Below are 17,628 nucleotides of genomic sequence, written 5' to 3' on the forward strand. Positions count from 1 at the left end.
TTTCATGGTTTGTCATTCAATAATTTTCATTTTATAAGTAATTTTTAGTTATACTGCTTACACAGTATTTTACTGCAGAGGCCGGAACCGGCTAAAACCACCAAAACGCACTCTGTTTTGCGCGTTATGATTGGTTTCTTTTTCGCGACGTGTTGTTTAACGCAGACATTTCATTGGCTTCCGCTTCACCTGCGCGCCATAGCGGCCATAGTACGGTCGCGTAGTTCGCGCTTTCATTTTTATTTTCGCGTGCGCTTTCCCGCTTGCTCTTTTGCTATCTCTTGCTCTTTCCTCCTCCGCCTTGCTTCCACTTCCTTCCCACTTTTTGCTTTTGCCCCCATCGCCATCATCCAGCCATTTGAGTGGTGGTTGTGGCGTTGGTGGAGTCTGTTTTGCTTCGCGCGGCAGCGTTATGTGTGCTAGCCGTTGACGTTTCGCGTCGGCCGCGAGAAACACGCCCTTGAACATACGAGCAACGGCTAGTCTCACACAAGCAACAGAAATGCCCCTCGAGGTACAGTGGCCCCTTCCTAACCTCAGCCAGCCCAGCAAATTATGGCAGCTCGGAAGCTCCGTAGTCGTTCCCGCCGTCGGCCTGCTGGCAAAACTCTTTCACGGTAAGCAAACGTTCAACGACGTGTGTGCTTGAAAAACCAGCGTGAATTAGGTACTGGAATTTCTAGTGTAGTTACGAATTTGATTAGTTACGCCTTCGCGTAACTACTCGATTGTGTATGTACGCGGGGTGCGTTTGTGCAAGCACTGATATAACCCCTCTTCCGCAGACTTCCGCCACATATCCTGCGCAATAGCTTGCCGCATTCGTTTCCTCCTGGTCGAGCGTGCCGGAGCTGTGGTCTCCCCAAAGCAGATAGCGAAAGGATTTCCTTCTGGGAAGTAGACGCAGTCGGCTGCTTCCGTTCCATTTAGCGGTACAAGAGCCCTGCTAGACTTGGCTAAAACTTCCAGCGCAGCTGGGCCTGCAGCTCTGTAATGCACGCCTCGAGACCTTCCCTTGCTATCAAGGTAAAACGCCAAGGCAATGCACTCGCGCTGCCTAGCCGGGCGATGCCGTATCGGTGATTTGAAGGTGATAACGCAAGGCCGAGTTCAGCGATCGAAGTGATTGCCCTCCGCGCACTCGCTTTGACACCGAGTTTAGCGTCACAAGACATCCATAACCGGTTTTGAGGGCATCGCAGTTTCATCGGCGGGCAGCATGGTCACGCGCTTGTTAAGCATTTACTGTGTCCGCCGCGCGAAATGAGCAGCTGGTATTTGTAGCAGCAGTTCACAGGCAGAAACGGACGTGTGCGATTTATTTGCCGCCTGCCATGCAGTACTGTGCTAGCTGAGCACATGCTTGAGACCCTCTGCAGTGTTAGAAACTAGCATCACTGAAAATAGAAAGGGAAGCACCTAGTATTTCCCTTGCTGGATCCTTTCGATTAACTGATTTCGTTTTTGCAACTTGCATGCATGTCTGTATGCACATCATGTTCCATCGTCGTATGCGTATTTTTATTCATTGTCTACCTCGAAATGAAATGCTAACGGCTACAAGTTCAGATGCATTGCTTCAGCTTCACATTATGTATCGTGTAGTCTGGAAAACATTTAAAAATATTGACAAAACTTTTATTTCGTATTTGTGAATGGGAAAACACTGCTGATTAGCATATTTTATGACTATTAACAAAGCATGTATCATTTGTGCCTTACCTGGCATTGTTTAAACAATAATGTCAAATTGACATTATTGAAGTTTGCTTTTCTCAATAGATCACCGCATTCTAATGACCAAGACACTATTTTCTCCGAGAACGGAGCTCTTATAAGCTAGAAGAGACTGAAAATTGAAATACAGGTGTCACTGTCTGGTTGATTTTGCAGCTTAACTATTGTGTGGAAACAGTTTTATGCAAGCTGATCCCAGAGTCTAGACCACAGCACTGTTCACTTCAGTCAGTGATCACGAAGTCCTTTTTAGTGTAGACATTAAGAGTTTTGAATAGAGTTGTGGGGTAATATTGAAAATTTTATTGGCCTTAAATGCACATTGCCCTCCCGGACAAACTCGATCATAATCGGAAATAGCCGTAGAGTCAATTTTTACCAAGAACAAGAATTAGATAGAGTTGACCTCGGTGTCCCTTTAACAAAGAGTTGGCATCCTCTGTAACAGCTTAAAGGAGTGAAGGCTGTCACATGGGGCAAGTAAATCTAGTTGTGAGATGAAAGTTTGATATCAAATGGGGGTGGCTTCCAGACAGCTCTCTACAACCCAAGCAGTTGAAGTAACCGCATTTCTGAAGTGATTAGAGAAACCTTATTTTTACGCAATTAAAACTCAGCTTGGCTCACAAGTGTGCGAGATTTGTCAGATCTTTCATGTGGCCACATGGTCAGAGTCCTAATATTTTATTGATTAGTGGTGCTACACTTACTCCCTTGAAGTAACCCTAGTTATGGGAGTTTGAATTCACACTGTAATCCAGTCTTCACATCAATCAGTTTAAAACTATTTTAAATATTTAATGGAAAAAGCACCATTATTGATGCTGTAAAAATAGCTATTATACAGCTTGCCCAACGAAGGCTGCTCGCTTTGCGTGAGTTGCTGTAGCAATGGGATTTTTTGCCTTTGTGAAGTGCACGGAGAGTTGCATTTGTTTAATGCTTTTCTTATGCTATATATGTAGGGCCCTTCGTTTTTGGGGGTTTTTCCCCTCTTATGTGATCTGTTTCATTTGTTACGATCATGAAGGTTGCTACTCCTTGAAGGTGCAAAAAACTATCAGCACTTAAAAACTTGAAGCAAGTTGCCCCCTGTATAACTAGGCAGCTGTAGTTCTATGGCTAGGTCGCTTGTTCTTGTAAGTAAAGTGCTTCATTATATACACGGGGGCTCATTGCATTTTTGATTGGATAAATACTTGAGAATCACCAGTGTAAATAATAATGTGTATAATACTTGCTTCTGCAGAACTGCTTCAAATAATGGTCAGAGAGGCCAACAGCAAGGAACATTGTTAATGATGATTTGTTCACGGTATATACGACTGGATCATGTGTTTAAGTACAGTGCTGATGTGCCATTGTTGCTTCAAGGTGTAACAATTTCATCATGCATATTGCACTGCGGTCACTTTCTGCCGCACTCGTTGTATAGTGTGAGATCGTAGTGCAAGAGGGGAATAAAACTGGGTCTTGTTCATGTGTTACAGCAAGCATAGGCCTTGTATGGTGGGCAGGCATGGGAGTTGCCGTTGGCTTGCATGGGGAGAATGTCCTAAATAAGACCAAAAATTACTTCTAACAAAGCCACGTTTCTGACCACAAAGCAGTGTGCACTGTTTGCTCATTAATTTGGTGTGATCTCTTCTAACAAATGTGGCAATAAGTCCTCGTTAACTTGCATCATTTAACAACTTCAGTCGTGTTTTTCGCAAAGATCTTTCATGTCAAAGAGACTGAACTATGCATTGTTGTCTGTTTGTAAGGGGGTGTGGGCTCTTTTTTTTTATTCTGGTTTGTGCCTTGCTACAGTCACTTTTCTTTTCTTTTAATAATCATATGTGATACCTGATCATTGTAGCCATTAAGTTTAAACAGAGTGTATGCTTGTATATTTAGCCTGACCTTATATTTAAGTTCCCTCTTTTCATTGGAAGAGAAGCATTGAGTTTGATTGCACACCCTGTGTGTGATGCACATAGAAGCTGAATTATTCCTATGCGTATACCATCACGAAGGAACATTCGAGAGTGACTTTTGACTTATTTTCTTACGTTCACTGTGGTGCAAGGAATTCCGCTCATATTACTTGAAAGAAATGTCAAGTTTGACGTCTGGCCTCTAGCCTAAGTTCAAAAAGCTCTGCCTTTAAATTTTTGCAAAGGGCAAATGATTGACATTGTTTTAGAACCCATCAGTTTTTGTGTTCAGCTGCGAAGTAGGCAGCAGCTGCTGCAACTAGCTTTTAAAGGGACACTGATCACGATGCTATCCTCTGTCATATGTCTTTAAGGCCCTGTTTGGCGCATGATAGCCTTGGCTGCTTATGCGCCATATTAACCGAACGCAACACAATACCCAACAGAATGAAAAATGAACTGAAGCATTGCAAAATATCCCTGAAGTTCAGGGCTCGTGAGCCACTGTTTAATTTGCATTTTGATGCTTTTTTTTTTTGTTTCCGTAAAGAGCACCATTGATGTGGCATTATGCATTTTCTACACTTTAACCCTGCTTATGACCATATCTGTGACAGTGTTTTAGAAATCATGATGGAACAGGCTTATGGCGGTATTCACTGCATCTTCTTGGCTAGGCTTAGCCGTGTTGGCTTAGCTAATGGCGCATAGCCTGCTGATTAAAGGAGCTCTGAAGCACCTTTTGAGGAGAGCACATAAACTCACTACTAAACATGCTCAATCACTGTGTTGTGCTGGACACCTGAGCCAAGTAATGCAGCAGAGAACCCAACAATTGTATGTGAAGCTTGGTGAGCCCTTTCTGTCAACTTTTTTCTACTCATGCCCTTCGCCGTTTCACGCTCCTGTGTATTCCAGTTAAGAGATAGCTTTTACATAGATTCTTTCAGACATCATATAGCTGCCATGGCCACAGCCAGTCAGCTGTGTCCAGCGGGTCAGGAGGCTATGGGCCCAAGGTAATTCCTGTGTGCGTTGGCAGTGGGGCTGGGGCAGGAGCGCCCTCCTTTCAGCATGCAAAAAGTGAGGAGAGGAGAAGGAAAGGCACAAAGACGCGAAAATTCAAATTTTGACTACAGATAACTCGGCGTCTACAAGATGCATTGCATAAATTCTTGCTGGAGGGTATTTGTGAAGTGGTGTCATTTAACATCCCAGCCATACCGCAGCTTTATTGAGAGCCCCCTTTTAGAGCCCGTCTAAACCAGTGTACTCAACAAGCCATGACCGAAATGGCATGTAAGGTTTATCTCTTGCAGTAGCTGACATCAACACTGATGAGGTGACTGGAGGCTTTTCACTAGTTCGGCATTTGATAGTTTCTAGACCATAGCTGCAAGGTCTAATTATCTGGTATTGTGGTCATGGGTTACTTTAGTGTCCATTAAAGCAGAGCTCGTCATCTTACTGCGAGATGTCCGAGGGCACTGGCTCATCTAAAGCATTGCTACTGCTTGCAGCAGGAATTGCAAATGACGTTTCCTCAAACAACTCATGTAATTTATGATTGTAGAGTTTGCAATCAGATGTCGAGAAATCTTGCAGGAATGCCTGTTCTGCACTATCAAGAAAGTAACTTTGAAAGTGTAGCAAACCGTATGTGTGTATTGCATTTTATAATTTTAATGTGGAAGTTTGCCGAGATTGATGTGGCATGGCTGTGTGCTTGAAAACTTGTGTGTACATTGCATTTTATAATGTTAATGTGGCACAATTTGCTGAAGATCGTTATAGGGTGGCTGTGTGCTTGGCCAGTCATACATTTAATCTTTCCTCTGGCCAAAGTTTCACAAATGTGCATATGAGGCTGTCTGACAGGATATCCTGTCCATCTTTGTGATATGCTCAAGTCTGTTGATCGTGTTATTCACCTTCTGTTCTCAAGAAATGTAACTCTTAGCATCCCGCAGTGTAAGCAGGCAGATCGGACTTCATTGGGGGACAACAAACTTTTGTAAAAGCCTTCTTTCTTGGTTCTCTGGTTTTTGTGCTTCAGATTCTGCATTTCCTCGTGTGACCTATGGTTGTCTGTTTTTCTTTCATTTGGTGTTTACGAAAGAGCCACAGTTTCTTAAGAGGGCACAGAACCCACACAGGGCCCGAGTATTCCGCACCTCAGGTGAGCTTCCCTTGTGGAACTCACTTTTGTCTCGGTCTTGCGACCACTTTTTTTTTTGTGTGCGTTCACAGTTTGCTAATACACCTTGAGGCTCACGCTACTTTCCTTCCTGTCCTGTGGCAGCAGTGCATTGTGTCTCGTGATGTGCCAGTTTGTGTTTCATACACTTCGCACATTCTTAATGTTTTGTCACTGACGGTTTCATTTGGTCTCTTGTGCTCGCTCGCTTCCAAGAAAGCCTGTGCACTATGTGCTTCATTTTGTGTTGCATGGCATGTCATTAATGCTGGCAGGCATGTCGCACCAACGTCCTCTCTTCAAATCTTCATTGTATGTGGCTTACAGATCTGTAATTCTAAAAGGGATGTTTGTAGTCGACTGGACAAACTAACATGGGGTGTCTTTGGACTCTGTAAATCCTTGAAAGAAATTTTTATGTATGCATAGCCGTTCACACAATCTGTACTAGGTTAAGCGTAATTCTTGTCGTACTTGCCATAGCTGTACGTATCACTTTTTCCTGCTTTAAACATTTCATTCTGCACTCTGTGCAGTCCAAATTTAGAGCGGGAGCAGAGCACCAGTTAGGAACCTTTAATTTTTACTCAAAGCATGCTTTAAGGCATGTTTATTTAATTATGGTCTCAGTGCTCATCTTATTTTCAAGTACCTTTCTATGAAGATAATAGGTCTGATTGCTGTACTGCACTTTTGTCAAATTTTGTTCAGTTTTACATTTGGTTACCTTATGCAAGGAGGAAATGTGCATATGGCATGCATTTGGTAGTAACCTTATCCATTTTGTTGCACATCATGCCAATTTACATTGCCTTTGAACCTTGCCTCTCAGGTCAAACCTTGGAGGGCATCAGTACACTGGGATGATAGTTGTAGATAGTGATCTCACATTTAATTTTTGTAGTGCACTTTTGCTCGCTTGGTGTGACCGGCTTATGTTTAAATGCAGTGCATTATTTGGTGTTACATAGTTCAAAAAACAGTTCATGTGGTCAGAGATTTGAACGCAACGTATGTGGGTAGCACATATATGTCAGGCTTATGTGGATGTCACTTAGTTTGCAACACTGCAGGTAGCTATCGAAAGTGATTCAGTATGGACTCTAGCTTTATTTCTAAGTCTTTAGACTCAAAATATTGCCCTGGGCGTGCGCAGCATTTCTGAATCCTTGGGTACCATCGCACTTTAGTTATGGTTGCTGAGGTCACCAAAAAAAGTGGTGTTTTAAGCTTGTTGGTAAATGCTGGCAGCTGCTGCCCTAATTTGTGCTTGCATCAAGCAGTTTCCAAGCCATGCTACATGCTGTGTATTAAGCTGTTCATTCCAGTAAGCTTGCCAGAAAGCTTGCTAAAGTTCATATTCTTTTATTTTTCTATTTTTGGTTGAGTACATTAAAAGTTCTGTCTTTGCTGCCTAGCCTGCTTAATGCTGCACTTCGGTGGTATTTTTTCCCGCATAGTATGAAATGCATACCTGTCCGGTATTGCTCCTAACTGGGGCACTAGCCATTATTGCTTATGCTCACTGTGTGTCACTTTTATCCTTATTTTTTTTATTCAAGGCTGGCTCAACACAGTGAATGTTTACAACAAGGAAGTCCTCTTCGACGCCATTGAAAACCGACCAAAAGATGTACCTTTGATCACAGTCTGCAACCACCACTCTTGCCTTGATGACCCTTTCATTTGGGGTGAGTCTGATGTTGCTGCATGTCCTTGTTTTTCTCAGCATTTGAGTGCTTAAGTGTCAGTAGCTCATTGTGAAGTGCACAGTGTTTTCCCTGGCTGTAAAATCTACACCTCCAGCTCAACTCATGATAGGTGGGGCTGTAGTCTGTTGTTCCTCCCTCTTGGCTAGTGTATAGCAAAAAGTGAAGAAATACAAGTGTCATCTGTCTTGTATGGAAAGCTTGGCACAACTGAACGGTACGATGGATAGAGGCAAGATGGGACAAGTGCTCATTTTCTAAGGAGATGCTAATAACACCTGTTGCTCTGCTGTGCAAAAATACAAATGCATCACAATGCGAAGACAGATTTTCACAGCAATAATTATGAAATGGCCCTAGCAACTACAGCACGTGGCAAAGGCATGCACTGTAATGGCTTTTTAGAACTTTGCGATGTAAGTGCATGAAATGTAAAAAGAAAACGAAAATGTAAGAAGAAAGCTATGTTTTTGATGTATTGCAGTGCATTTCTGTTTTTGCTAGGTCGTATATATCTTGGTACTTTTGCTGGCCAGAGCAGCATGTTTTATTCCTGTCCTGGTCCTGTCCTGTTTCTGCTCTTTTTTCTGTGCACCTAGCATGCCTAGTAGTGTTTTGTGTGCCTAAAACTTGAGTACCAATTTTGTTCAGCGCTCAGGTAGGAGCCAGTCCAGCTCATATTGACACTACTGCCAACTAACTGCATACATTTGGGGTCTCATGAGGCTACCAAGTTGGGGAAGATGCATTGCAAGCTCCTGCTTGCAAATTTTACTCACTGCCATTCTGTGAACACTCATTGCCTTCTTAGGCCACATTGGGTTTACATAGATAAGCCCTCATTCCAGCTTTGCAAAGAGCCCCAAATTTGGGACTCTCATGGAGGTGGCCTCAAAGCACATCTTGGTTCTATGCATGCAGGAATGCTGGAGCTGAAGCATTTGGTGCGACAGAAATGCATGCGTTGGAGCGTGGCGGCGCACGACATCTGTTTCACCAACGAGCTTCACTCGCGCTTCTTTGCCCTGGGCAAGACGGTGCCCGTGTGCCGGGGCGAAGGCGTCTTCCAGAAGGGCATGGACTACTGCATCGACCTGCTCAACCGCGGCATGTGGGTCCACATCTTCCCCGAGGGAAAGGTCAACATGGTCACACAGGAGTTTCTGCGCCTCAAATGGGGTGTGTTTTCCTTTCAGTCCTTATTTTTTTTCCCCCGTTCTGCTTTTATTGTCTGGATGGTGTTCAGGGCAGCATTAGATAGGGCTGTTGTCATGGTAAGGACACCATTAATTTAATTTGAAAAGCAATACTGTTATTGCGAGGTTGGTCATATTTGGTGATACTACACTCTTTACATGGATTGACGGGGCACACAGAATCCACTGCCTTTAGTAAGTCTTGCATAATTGGATGCCATGCTACAGGCATAATAGTGGACTGTAGTTATTGTAGCCTAATGGTTTGAGCATTTGCGTCATATTTGGGAGGTGCAGGGTTCGGTCCCCAGTGCAGCCGGGGAGCCACAGGTTTACCAGTGGGGAAAGATGGCACACAGCTTCTTTGGGGTGAAACGCTTAAAGAAAAATTGTACTTTGTGCAGGCCAAGCATGTTGACCACGGTGCTCTTAGGTCAAGCTGCCTTTGCACTAGCACAATAAAATCATCATCGTCAGTTCATGATGGCCGCAGCTGATCTGCCAGTGTCATGAAGAGACTAAACTGGGAAGCCCTTTTGCTTGCATGTTCTAGCAAGGGGCTAGGCAAATTCTGAAAAAAAGCATCTGTGTCTGGTGACTAGACATCGTTTGTTTAAGCAGCCATGGCAGTAAAATGTGGTGTTTCATTTGTCTCTGGCCATGACTGTGAGCTGGTTGCATAATCGAGCTGCTAGCTGTTTGTGCACTCGTAGTACTGACAGGTGAGCTCATTGCAGTGAAGCAGTAGTAATGAACATGTAATGAAAGAAATGGGATTCCTCTTGAATAACATTAAGCAGCATAATTTTCCTTGTTTTAATGAAGCATCGGAAAAGCTTCAACAATTTGTACATGGTTCTGATCCTGTTATAATGGGATTTACTTTATCTTTCCTTCATATTTCTATTAGGGTTAGTGCATATTGAGACGATAGCAGAGGTAGTAATCTGTGCTACCCTCATTATTTCAGTGTGTAGTTGAAGAATAATTTGTGCCACGCTCAGCATTTAAGGGTGTAGTTGAAGAACTTTAATCAGGATTTGCTCCATGTTATTCCTCATTGTGAACCCGCATTATAAACATTCATTGTAAACCTCATTGTAACTTGACGGCCTTGTTGGTAGTCAAATGCATCAATATTTAAATGACTAGTGTTCTTGATGAACAGCCTGTTTGGTGTCCATTATTAGTCGTGCTTGTGATATGCTTTGTGCAGAACATGCCCTTGGGTAATTTTATCTCCCAGCTTCCCTGGTGTGTGCAGAGATTTCTTTGGAGGCAGTTTGTTTGGTATATTCCGGGTGGTGTTTACCAAAGTGGATATTCAGCTGCCTACTTGCACAATTTTTCAGGCGTTGGCAGGCTGATCGCCGAGAGCAAGAAGTGCCCCATAGTCATTCCATTCTGGCACGTTGGTGAGTATTCTTGGCAAAAGGCAGTGTCAGTGGCCTGTTGCGCAAATTTATTGTCCTTTGTGTTTTCAGGCATGAACAACGTATTGCCAAACAAGGAACCCTATGTACCACAATGGGGACAGGTATGTCTCTAGCCTTCATTTTGCTACCGCGGTACTGTGCTCTGATTGACTGTGTCAAGTTGCTGCTTATTTTTTAGAAGTTTGTTGCATTTTAGATGTCTTTTTCTTAATCGCTTTAGGTTTTCTGGATAACCATTTATTAATTTGGTGTCGGTTCCTCATATTATATTGCCCGTCTTCTTCAATTCGTTCTATTTCTATGTTTGCCACTAATATGGGGTGCAGAGTAAGTTCACCGTGCAGAGCAAGTGCACGTGCAGAGCAAGTTCACCGTGTGACATAGTCTCACTGAAATAACTGTCTAGTGAACTTGAATATATAGTGTTGCAGTGTAAATGTGGTTAGCTACTGTTGTCAGGTTATTTATTTTCCTGGCTCTATGAGACGAGTGCAGGGTCACTTGATGGTCCCTTTATTTTTCCACTTATCTCACCTTTTTTTTTTATATCTGCTGTCACCTAAACGTTGCAGTACTTATTATGTACTGCAAGCTTGTGTTGTTGTTTTTTCCCTTTTTTTAGTAATTGTGGTGAGGCTCTTTATGTTTCATAAAATCTAGCTGACTGTTAATTTGGTTTGTTAAGGGCATCACAATAACTAAGTAGCTCTGAATGTGCTACATATTCTAGTAAATGTTTTACAAGCTGATCTCTGAGTTCACTTCTGCCACATGTGAAAAAGCTGCTTTGTTTTCCTCTTTTCTGCTTTTTACAGTTAGTGACTATCCTAATTGGAAACCCCATCGACTTCACTTGCCTCCGCAGCACCATGGTGAAAGAAAACAAGAGTGCGGTAAGAAAAATATGCTGTAGGTAGTCAGGTAACACCAAAGAATCAAACGGCATATCCCCCCTCGGAGGAGGCTTTACACACGTATACACAAACATAGGCTCTCATAGTAGACTACCATAGAGAGTCATGATGCATGTTTCGTTACTGAAATCTGCTTCAGTGAGCCAGAAGCTGCGCTTGTGCAGATGACCTCAAGGGGCCAGGTGCAGGCGCATGCCTGCCACTCCGCAGCTGCACTTGGTTCAGAAAGTTTTAGGGCGATGCATGTTCTGCTGCTCTGACTTATATTTACGCAGGGACCCAACAGTCCATGCACTATGGCAGTTGTATGCGTGCAGCTGGCTTTTACTCATTCACAGATGCAACGCAAGGAGATTTAGCCATTGCCTTCTCGTTTCAAGGCCATATCATACATTAATTTAATGTAACAGACATCTTATTGCTCAAGGAATGCTTGCTTATCCCTTCCTTGGAGCACTTCTGTTAAAACAATCTAGTTTCCATAATCCCTTTATATATATGCCGCCGCGGTGGCTGAGTGGTTATGGCGCTCGGCTGCTGGCCCGAAAGACTCGGGTTCGATCCTGGCCGCGGCGGTCGAATTTCGATGGAGGCAAAATTCTAGAGGCCCGTGTGCTGTGCGATGTCGGTGCACGTTAAAGAACCCCAGGTGGGCGAAATTTCCGGAGCCCTCCACTACAGCGTCTCTCATAGCCTGAGTCACGTTAAACGCCCATAAACCAAACCATAATCCCTTTATGTTCCAAAAGCCCTTGGCTACCCTTTGAATGAAAATTTTGTTTTACAGTGGTGATTTGAAGCAACTCCCTAAAGAAATTCATTCCCACTAGAATTTCCTACAAAGACTCATTAATAGAGGAGTTGCCACCATTGCAATCAGACATTTTTTGCCGTGGGTGTCATCCATGCTGTGCTCTGTCTATGGCAGTTACTCACTGGCGCAATTAGCTTCTGCAAGTGAAATTTCTCTGTGCATCATGCTGTGCTAAACATAATTATTACTACAGAGCTGTTCAGAATGGATTGGCTCTATTTGCACTCTGGCTATGCAGGGACTGTGCAAACTACACAGGCGGGGAAGCTGTCACCTTGCACTCATAGCTTCAACTCTGCTGAGAGCAAGTTGTGAGATGGTAGAAAGAAAAGCTAAAATCCTTCCTTCTTCAGGTTTGAAAACAAGCAATGCAGTGAAAGAGCGCACCCGCATATTTTGGTGCAGCACATTGTCATTCATCAGTCATGGGCTGATTTACGGTTTATGCTTTATGTTTAACGTCCCAAAGCGACTCAGGCTATAAGGGCGCCGTAGTGAAGGGCTCTGAAAATTTCGATCACCTAGTGTTCTTTAACTTGCACTGATATAGCACAGTACACGGGCCTCTAGAATTTCGCCTTCATCGAAATTCGACCGCAGCGGCCGGGATCGAACCCGTGTCTTTTGGGGCAGCAGCCGAGCGCCGTAACCACTGAGCCACTGTGGCGGCTCATGGGCGGATTTATGGGTCACTCTTGGAGGTGTTGGTTGGGTGCGGGGCCCCATTTGTACCATGCACTTCTTGGACTTTTTACTTTTTTCATAAAATAAATGGGGTCGGTATGGTTTTCCTATGGTAAATTTCTCACTTGGCAGAAGGTGATTCACGCCAGTGGCCACTCAGAATGGCTGTCCAGTGAAACTCTCATGGCTTTCACTATAGTGTGTGCGTGTATTTGCCATCACCAGTGAGGATGGGGAGATTGGCCATGTTAAGAGATGTACTAACAGGCTTGATTTGAATTTTTTATCTTTTGTAGTGCACGCGGCTACAATATTTTGCAAAGACTGTCGTGACTATTCGGTCTCTGCACTGTGCCTGTTTGCTCAGAATGTCCAAACACATTCGGGAGGCCTTCAAGTGGAGTCTGCCGCATTCTTTCTGAGTAAAAAGAAAGAACGAAAGAAGAAAGCAACTACATTTGTGCATAAAATTTTTCACCTAATTCTCCAAGAAAGTATTGCCGATTCTTCCATGATCGTCTCGACAGTGTAGTTTTGATGCATGCATGACCACATGCGTAACACAGTTTGCTCCGGGATATGAGTGTGCAGAGCTCTTCTGTGCAGCCATGCGCAGTGTGTGTGTGCAATGAGAACCGGTGTGTGTGTGTGTGCAAGACGCATGCTGCATGTGGAAGACGTGCTGCACGTCGTCTACACGAGATGAATGCCACCCAGTGTGTGCGTGGTTCCCTCTATAACCCATACCACCCCAAGCAATTCATTGCATTATGACACATCACCCTCCATTCGCACCCAGACTCATTTTTTTTTTCCCTTCCCCAGTGTGGAGTAACAGGCCAGGGTCACTTGACCACCAGCCGACCTCTTAGCCTTTCCTTTCATTGAATTACTTCTCTCTCTCTCTATTTGGTCTCAGGCAGAGATGCCCTGCTTATATAATACAGCATTGTACTATAGTGATTTTGTGGAGTTGCAATGACTCCTCCTCTGAATGACTGTAGCAAAAATATTGCTATTGCAACTTTGCAATACTAGCAATATTTTTTTTTTGCTGTTGCAAAGATTGCTTTCGTACGTTTGTGTTAAACATATTGCTGTTATTTCGTACAGCCACATGCTTTACTGAACGCATTTGGTGTCTGCTTGAAAGGGAACTTGTGAGATGTGTTAAAGGTGACATCAACACAGGTTTTTGAAAACTCCGTAAATTGAGAAACATGGCATAAACCACTCTCAGACGTAGTCATGGAGACTGCTGTTTGAGCAGCTTTAAGCCTTTTTCTGCAGCCAGGCTGCCTTCTGCAATTTCTCATTGTGCCTAATGTGGTGTAGGCACAAGCTTTGCACAAGGTTGGAATTCTAACAATGGAATCAATATGGCATACATTTAGAGTGCCATTATATCATTGCTTCGGCTGAGTTGCTTAAGGTACTGGTTGAAATGCTAGTAGAGAAAGTTTGAATCACATTGATGCAAAAGTTTTTCTTGTTTTATGCATGCATACTTTTCAACATTGTGCAGACATGAAGAGTTGAACATTGCCAGGTAGTTTGTTTCGATGACACCTTCAAGTGAATGCAGCATGTTAAAATTACTGATGGTTTTGTACTTGCTTGCACATCATTATGGTGCCAATACTTCGGTTATTATCTTTCTCTTTTGCTTTTCAGATGGAGCAGCGAAAGAAGATAACAGACGTCATCCAGGATGAGTTTGGGCAGCTTAAAACCCAAGCCGAGACATTACATCACCTTAGCCTGCCATCCTCTTCGTAGCACTGGGAAGAGCCATTGCTGGCAGGCTTGTCTCATGGTCTTTGCTGCTCTTCGCAGAGCTTGCCTTGGTGCTTTGTGAACTGGAATTGTAGCAGCAGCCTTTGCAGCTGTTTATTGACAAAAAGAAAGAAAAAAAATGTGTCGATTGGGAAGTGAACTGTGACGTCAAAAGCATGTGAGCTTTGGAGTGAGAATGGTTGATAGATGCAACCTCACGTCGGGTAGAGAAGGCATAGGTTTTGAGAGCACTAGTTTACTGGCATCAAATCACAGGAAGGAGTATCTCTGCTGAAAAGGTTTAAGGCCCAGGTGGTTCTTTAATTATTGACAGTAGCATGTGTGAGAGCTGTTTTGAATGTTTCATTAAGTTTTGAACTGTCTTGCAGGTGTTGATGCATGATAATTAGCCTTTCTTGCACCAGGGTGTTCTTTCCTGGCATTTGCATTAATTTTTTTTCCCCATCCCCTTATTTTTTTCTCCTGCATTGATTGCAGTGTGTCCCATAGGCAGTGCAAAGTGACTAGAGTGCCCACTTGACGTATAGGAGGAAAATGCCTCTCGCAAGCTTTTGAACAGTCGGGTTTTGTAAGTGACCATGCATGGAAATTTTTGCACACGTCTGTTATGTACTTACTGGCCAGTACTCCAAGTCCACTGTACACAGGAATCTGTGTGGATTTGTTAAAAGCCCTCTTACATCTCCACGTCATTTGATAGCCGAGTAGGTGTGACGAAATTCCTTTTACCACTATTGTCTAAATCCTTCTCCGGTATTGTTAGACACCAAATTTTTATCAAATAGTAAAGAGGATTTATCTCTGCATGACAAAAATGCACAATGTTTAAGGGAGACTGTTCTACTGACCCCTGCTCCTGTGTTCTGAATGCGTGTGTTAGTTAAGCATGGTTTGTCTTGGTTTTTATTGCAAGGCTGCTTAAAACTCGGCAGATTTTTCTGGAATTCGAGCTTGCAGAGCCCTGGAAGCGAGCTTTGAAAATTGATTTGTCATACTATTGGTCTCGATTGTACTGTTTTAGTGCAATGTGGCTCCTCGTGCTTCGAGGTATCCCATGCTGCGGACTTCATCACAGTAGACATAAAACTAAAAAGCACCAGCTGCAGTTCTTTGCCTGATTCGATGTCAAGTAATCTTTTCGCACACATATTAAGTCTGTGATTTTTCACATACGCATTAGACTTTACAGATCTGCTCAGTGGCCATAATTTACTTCATTGGTTGACTAGAACTGTTACCAATTCTTGCCACTGAATTTCCTAGCAAGCTGCTAGTTTCTTAGGAAGTTCTTTTTGCGCTGCTTTGCGTACTGAAAAATATGCAGCAAGTTCAGATTTTTGTTGATGAACTTGAGGGTTTCAGTCGGTTGTTAGGAGATTCCAGTTTGTTTCCCCTTTTGTTTGTTTTGTTGTATGCCTTGTTTTTGCGCTTTTAGGAGGGGCAGATCTATTACCTATTGGCAGTTGACCTTCTCACTACTGGGTATTGTAGTGCACAGTACAGCGCACTAGATTGATTTGCCCACTTAACCTATGAGAATGTTATTTCACAGGTGGTGCACAGGCTTTTCTATTCAGGCAGTTATAAGGGTTTCATCCATGTGCCCACTGCTATAGCCACTCGAAGCGTTTGCTACTACGCCTAATTATGTTTAGCATTGCTTACTGATGTATTCGACGACAGGCTTTGGTTGATGCATTCCATTTCATGGTGATTTAATGGCAGTTTACCATTTTCTAAAATGATAGTGACTTGCTCGTCGGAGACTGCAATGCAGTATGCTTGGGGATTGCAGTGTCTCCAAACAGCTTATCAGGAGTGAACAGGAATTTAGAGTTGTAGCATGATTTCACTTTTTGCAGTTAATTTCCTTGGTTTAAGGCCGCATTTTAAATTCATTTCACGCCGTATGCAGTGCATTCATATTTCTATTAACTGCGGGACAAACCGCTTAGTTCTGTGCCGTTTTTGAGCTAACGGAAAATCTCTACAAGTGTCGAGAGTAGTCGAGTTGTGCATAATAGCTGCCCTACGCTTTGAATCCTAGGGTCAAAAAGGAAAGCTTGAAAATGGGAATTTTTCATGTCATGTTTGTTGTGTGTGATTTTAAAACTGTTATTGTTAATTCTATGGACACTGTGATATGTATATTGGTTGTGCTCTGTCACGAGTCTAATTCCTAGCATTAATTCAGTCAGTTTCAGGACAAATTTTGTGATGCTGCAGCCAGCGGTAGTATAGTTGATGTTTGTAGACTTTTTTTTTTCTGTTAAAAATGAGTCCTTTTGTTTATTGCAGTGTTACAGATATCTTTGTTCTGTGGCTTGCTATCTTGTCTCGTGTTATATTAGGACGTGTTTTTTTTTAGTGCTTGCGGCCTACTATTGTCTCTTGCAGAAATTTCACCTGCCCTAATTGCATTTTAGATTTGATTTATGTGCAGCAGTACTGTTTGTTTTCTGTGCTGTTCTTTCTTCTCATGATTAGTGCTTATAAAAGTGACGGAATTTTTTATTTAACATTTTAAATGGTTAGCCTTAGTCTTTCTATTTTTAATACACGAAGAATTTGGCTCCCAACCTGGATTGCAGTCCATGTTACCAGAACTGTGGTACTAGAGTGCTTCAGCCTCTATTTGTAGAATTTCTTGCTTGAAATACTGCAGTGGCTGTAGTTAACACGTTTTATTGTTTGGTTGTAGTTTACTTCAAATGTTTGACCATTGAAACTAAAAATTGGTTTGAAGCCAGTCTGTCTGGCATTCCACTTTTTAACCACCACCATGGTAATGTGCTGTGAGGGGAATTCAGACTATTTGTTTACCTTCAACTGTAAGCCTAGTTTAAGCAAGGTCATTGAAAATAAACTGTTTCATTGATGCCGTGCTTTGTTTGTTATTGCAAGTTCATGAAGGGTTTTTGTGGAGCTTTGCTGTGTATAAGCTGGATGGACTTTTCTATCTTTTTTTTCTTGCCATTCTGGTTAGTTTGGCTTTGAGGTTCTAGGAGACGAACTATACTCTCTTTGGGTTAAGTATTTGTGGGGCATTACTTTTTATGACATATGGGGCGAAATGCTTGCATTCTCTTTGCAGGGAATATTGTTTTTCTAATGGCAGTGCAACTAGGGCAGATTACTGCTGTTTTTTTTCTGTGCCACATGCTTTTACAGACAAAGAATGTGCAGCCTTTCTGCAGTCTCAGTATTTTGAGCAGCATATCAAAA

The 17,628-nt window shown here is 42.9% G+C and overlaps 1 protein-coding gene across 2 annotated transcripts; it reads left to right on the forward strand.

Annotated features, from left to right (window-relative positions):
* Positions 1–136: 136 nt before the first annotated feature.
* Positions 137–17,279, forward strand: Taz (tafazzin, phospholipid-lysophospholipid transacylase). 2 transcript variants are annotated; one of them, XM_077631615.1, is made up of 8 exons: positions 162–617; positions 5,776–5,835; positions 7,416–7,544; positions 8,484–8,741; positions 10,111–10,173; positions 10,243–10,295; positions 11,010–11,087; positions 14,281–17,279. In XM_077631615.1, the coding sequence occupies exons 1-8, from the start codon at positions 503–505 to the stop codon at positions 14,383–14,385; spliced, it is 861 nt and encodes a 286-aa protein (XP_077487741.1). In that variant the 5' UTR covers positions 162–502; the 3' UTR covers positions 14,386–17,279. The 2 variants fall into 2 exon arrangements, with proteins under 2 accessions (XP_077487742.1, XP_077487741.1); XM_077631616.1 differs by lacking the exon at positions 5,776–5,835 and having other exon boundaries at positions 137–617.
* Positions 17,280–17,628: the final 349 nt, after the last annotated feature.

Source organism: Amblyomma americanum, chromosome 7 (assembly GCF_052857255.1).
Source record: "Amblyomma americanum isolate KBUSLIRL-KWMA chromosome 7, ASM5285725v1, whole genome shotgun sequence".
NCBI classification, from domain to species: domain Eukaryota; kingdom Metazoa; phylum Arthropoda; class Arachnida; order Ixodida; family Ixodidae; genus Amblyomma; species Amblyomma americanum.

What these genes read in the sequence shown, in the direction of transcription:
- Taz (XM_077631615.1), top strand. Translation starts at nt 503, where the DNA reads ATGCCCCTCGAGGTACAGTGGCCCCTTCCTAACCTCAGCCAGCCCAGC. An exon ending in GCTGGCAAAACTCTTTCACG is followed by an intron (nt 618 to 5,775) that starts GTAAGCAAACGT and finishes TGTTTACGAAAG; the next exon opens with AGCCACAGTTTCTTAAGAGG. An exon ending in TGATGACCCTTTCATTTGGG is followed by an intron (nt 7,545 to 8,483) that starts GTGAGTCTGATG and finishes CTATGCATGCAG; the next exon opens with GAATGCTGGAGCTGAAGCAT.